General features: G+C 45.7%; 1 protein-coding gene across 1 annotated transcript in view; it reads right to left on the bottom strand.

Annotated features, from left to right (window-relative positions):
* The window catches only part of IntS4 (integrator complex subunit 4), a 17,064-nt gene that overhangs the window by 7,339 nt on the left and 7,225 nt on the right, over positions 1–2,500 (bottom strand). Inside the window, exons 3-6 of the mRNA XM_086556208.1 lie at positions 1,442–1,570; positions 794–970; positions 346–480; positions 1–69 (exon numbers count right to left, since the gene is read on the bottom strand). The exon at positions 1–69 is cut by the window's left edge and continues 45 nt beyond it. Coding sequence (XP_086412334.1) covers positions 1–69; positions 346–480; positions 794–970; positions 1,442–1,570 — 510 coding nt within the window. The remainder of the gene's footprint in view (positions 70–345; positions 481–793; positions 971–1,441; positions 1,571–2,500) is intronic.

The following is a 2,500-nucleotide window of genomic DNA, read 5'->3' as shown; positions in this document are numbered from 1 at the left end:
GTGTAAAGCCTGGCAAACACTGTCATAGACTTCTGGTGAGAGTTTTACCTCCCTCTCCTGAACAACCAGCTGAAAAATTCATAGGATTAAGCTAAAAGTTTAAATATATATAGCTATCTCCATTGAACAATACATATGAACATGAACAAAAATATAAATATAACTACAAATGTAAACATATATATACATACATATAATCTTCCACCATCAAATCCTATACAACATTTAATTTGAAAATACCTATAAGTGATTCCCAATACCTCAATCTCAAAGTAATCTATACTACACTGCAAAAGAATGAACAACAAACTCTAACAAAATAAACCTCAAAGCAACAGGTTATACCAGAGCATTAAAAGCCGCTGTCCTAACGCGGTTGTCCTGGTGTTTGGTGTGCTCTATCAGCGTCTTCATTATTGCTGATTGCACGCGTCCCTCCTCTGCCGGGCACAGGTTGCCAACGGCTTCCAAGGACCGCACCTGCAACGAGAAAATGCATTTTCAAACTTGAAAACAAACTCAACTCAAGGTGAAAAGCTGATCACTTGCATCTTCATCTGATGAAATAAAGAAAATGTAATAAAAAGGCATAAATAAATACACATTACCTATAAAATTCTATCCAATAAATCAAATTTGAATTGAACATAAAGATAAATAATCCTGCCTATGTTCCCTAGTATCAACGTGCTTTTGATAAATATAAAAAAATAGAAAAAAATAAAAAATAAATTATCCTGAAAAAATAGAAAATAAAATAATTAAACAAGCATCGAAAAACTCAATGACAAACCTTAATGACATAGTTCGTTGAGGTGAACTGCGTGAGGGCCAGCTGGATGACCTGGTCCTGCAACTTCGGGTCAGCAGGTACACACTGCGAGAGGGAACTAGCCGTGTGGATGGCCTGTGCTATGACCTTTTGCGACTTGGATCTCTTTGCCACCGTCATCACCTCCTCGAATACCGGCTGGGGATGGGTGAGGAAAGACAGTCTTTTTAATTATCGTAACCTATGCTGGATCGTGTCAATGAGCTAGTGGTCACTACAACAGGAATTTATTCAGATGCTTTATCATAGGTTTAATATATTTTCTCATTACATACTATATATTCAAATAACTTTTCAATTCCAACAAGAGGAATCCCCAAATCATAATATAAAAAACTGGATCAACTTAATCACATTTCAAAATAACTTCATTATCCTCTTCTTCCCACTCCTACTCTTACTCCTCCTCCTCTTTTCTTCTTCCGCTTCCTCCTCCTCCAGCTTTTCTTCTTTAACCCTTCTAAACCCCTCCTCCCTTCCTTCCCTCTCCTCCCCCTTCCTGGTTCTCCAGCCTTTCTTCTTTTACCTTTCCACCTCCCTCTTCTTCCCCCTCCTCCTTTTCTTCTTCATCTTCTCCTTCGTCTTCATCCTCTTCCTCCCTGAACATACCTGTGCTTGTGACTGAGTGGTGATGACAGCAGCGAGAAGAGCCAGGACCTTAACGATGATGATGGGTGGGTGGGACTCGTTCTGCAGCAGGGTCATCAGCCCTTGCACGACCTCTGTCTGGGTCTCGCCCTGCAAAATGGGTATTGTTGAGATGAGGTGATGAATGCTCTCTCTCTCCCTCTCTCTTGCTTTCTCTCTTTCTCTTTCTTGCTTTCCCTCTTTCTCTCTCTTGCTTTCTCACTTTCTCTCATTTGCTTCTTTTCTCTTGCTCTCAATCTTCCCCTCTCTTTTCCCCACCCCTCTTCTTCCCTACACTCTATCTTTTCTATCTTTTCTCATTTTTCCATCTCCCTATCCCTTCCCCCTCTCTCCCTCCCTCGCTCCCTCCCTCTACTTGTACTTCTACCTCCTCTCTCCCTAACTCGCTTTTCCCGCCTCCACTCTCCTTTCCCTCTCACTTTCCCCCCCCTCTCCTTCTGCCAAATCACCTCTCAGAGAGGGATACAGGGACAATCACCTAGAGAGAGAGGATAGAACTCGCCTCCTTACCTGCTCTCCTCCCCCATCTCCCTCCCTCCTCCCCTCGAGAACCTCTCCTCCTCGCTCTCCTCTCCCTGGCTCTCTCCCACTCCTATTCTTGCTCCATTCCCGCACTCACTCTCTCCCCTCCCCACCCTCTCTCCGTCTCCACCACCCTCCCTCCCCTCTTTCCCCACCCTCTGCTCTCCACCCCCCACCCTTTTCCCCCCTCCCCCACTCTCTTGCTCTCCCCCACTTTCCTGTCCCTAACATCTCTCTCTCCCCCCATTCCCCCATCCATCCCTCTCACCATTCCCCCCCCATTCCCACCACTCTCGCCCTTCTTCTTCCCTATGCCATTCCCCCACTCTTTCACTTAACCCCCTATTCCCCCACTATCTCTCTCTCCCCCCATTCCCCCACTCTCTCTCTCCCCCAATTCCCCCACACTATTCTCATCCACATTACCCCTCCCCACCACCCTCTTCGCTTCCCCCCAAATGCCCCCACCCTCGCTCATCCCCCCAATCCCCACCACCC

This window comes from Penaeus japonicus, unplaced genomic scaffold (genome assembly GCF_977035675.1).
Source record: "Penaeus japonicus unplaced genomic scaffold, GWHDUDI00000001_assembly GWHDUDI00000032, whole genome shotgun sequence".
Lineage (NCBI taxonomy): Eukaryota > Metazoa > Arthropoda > Malacostraca > Decapoda > Penaeidae > Penaeus > Penaeus japonicus.
Note: the sequence above shows the minus strand (reverse complement) of the source record. Positions and strands in the feature narration are given on the sequence as shown.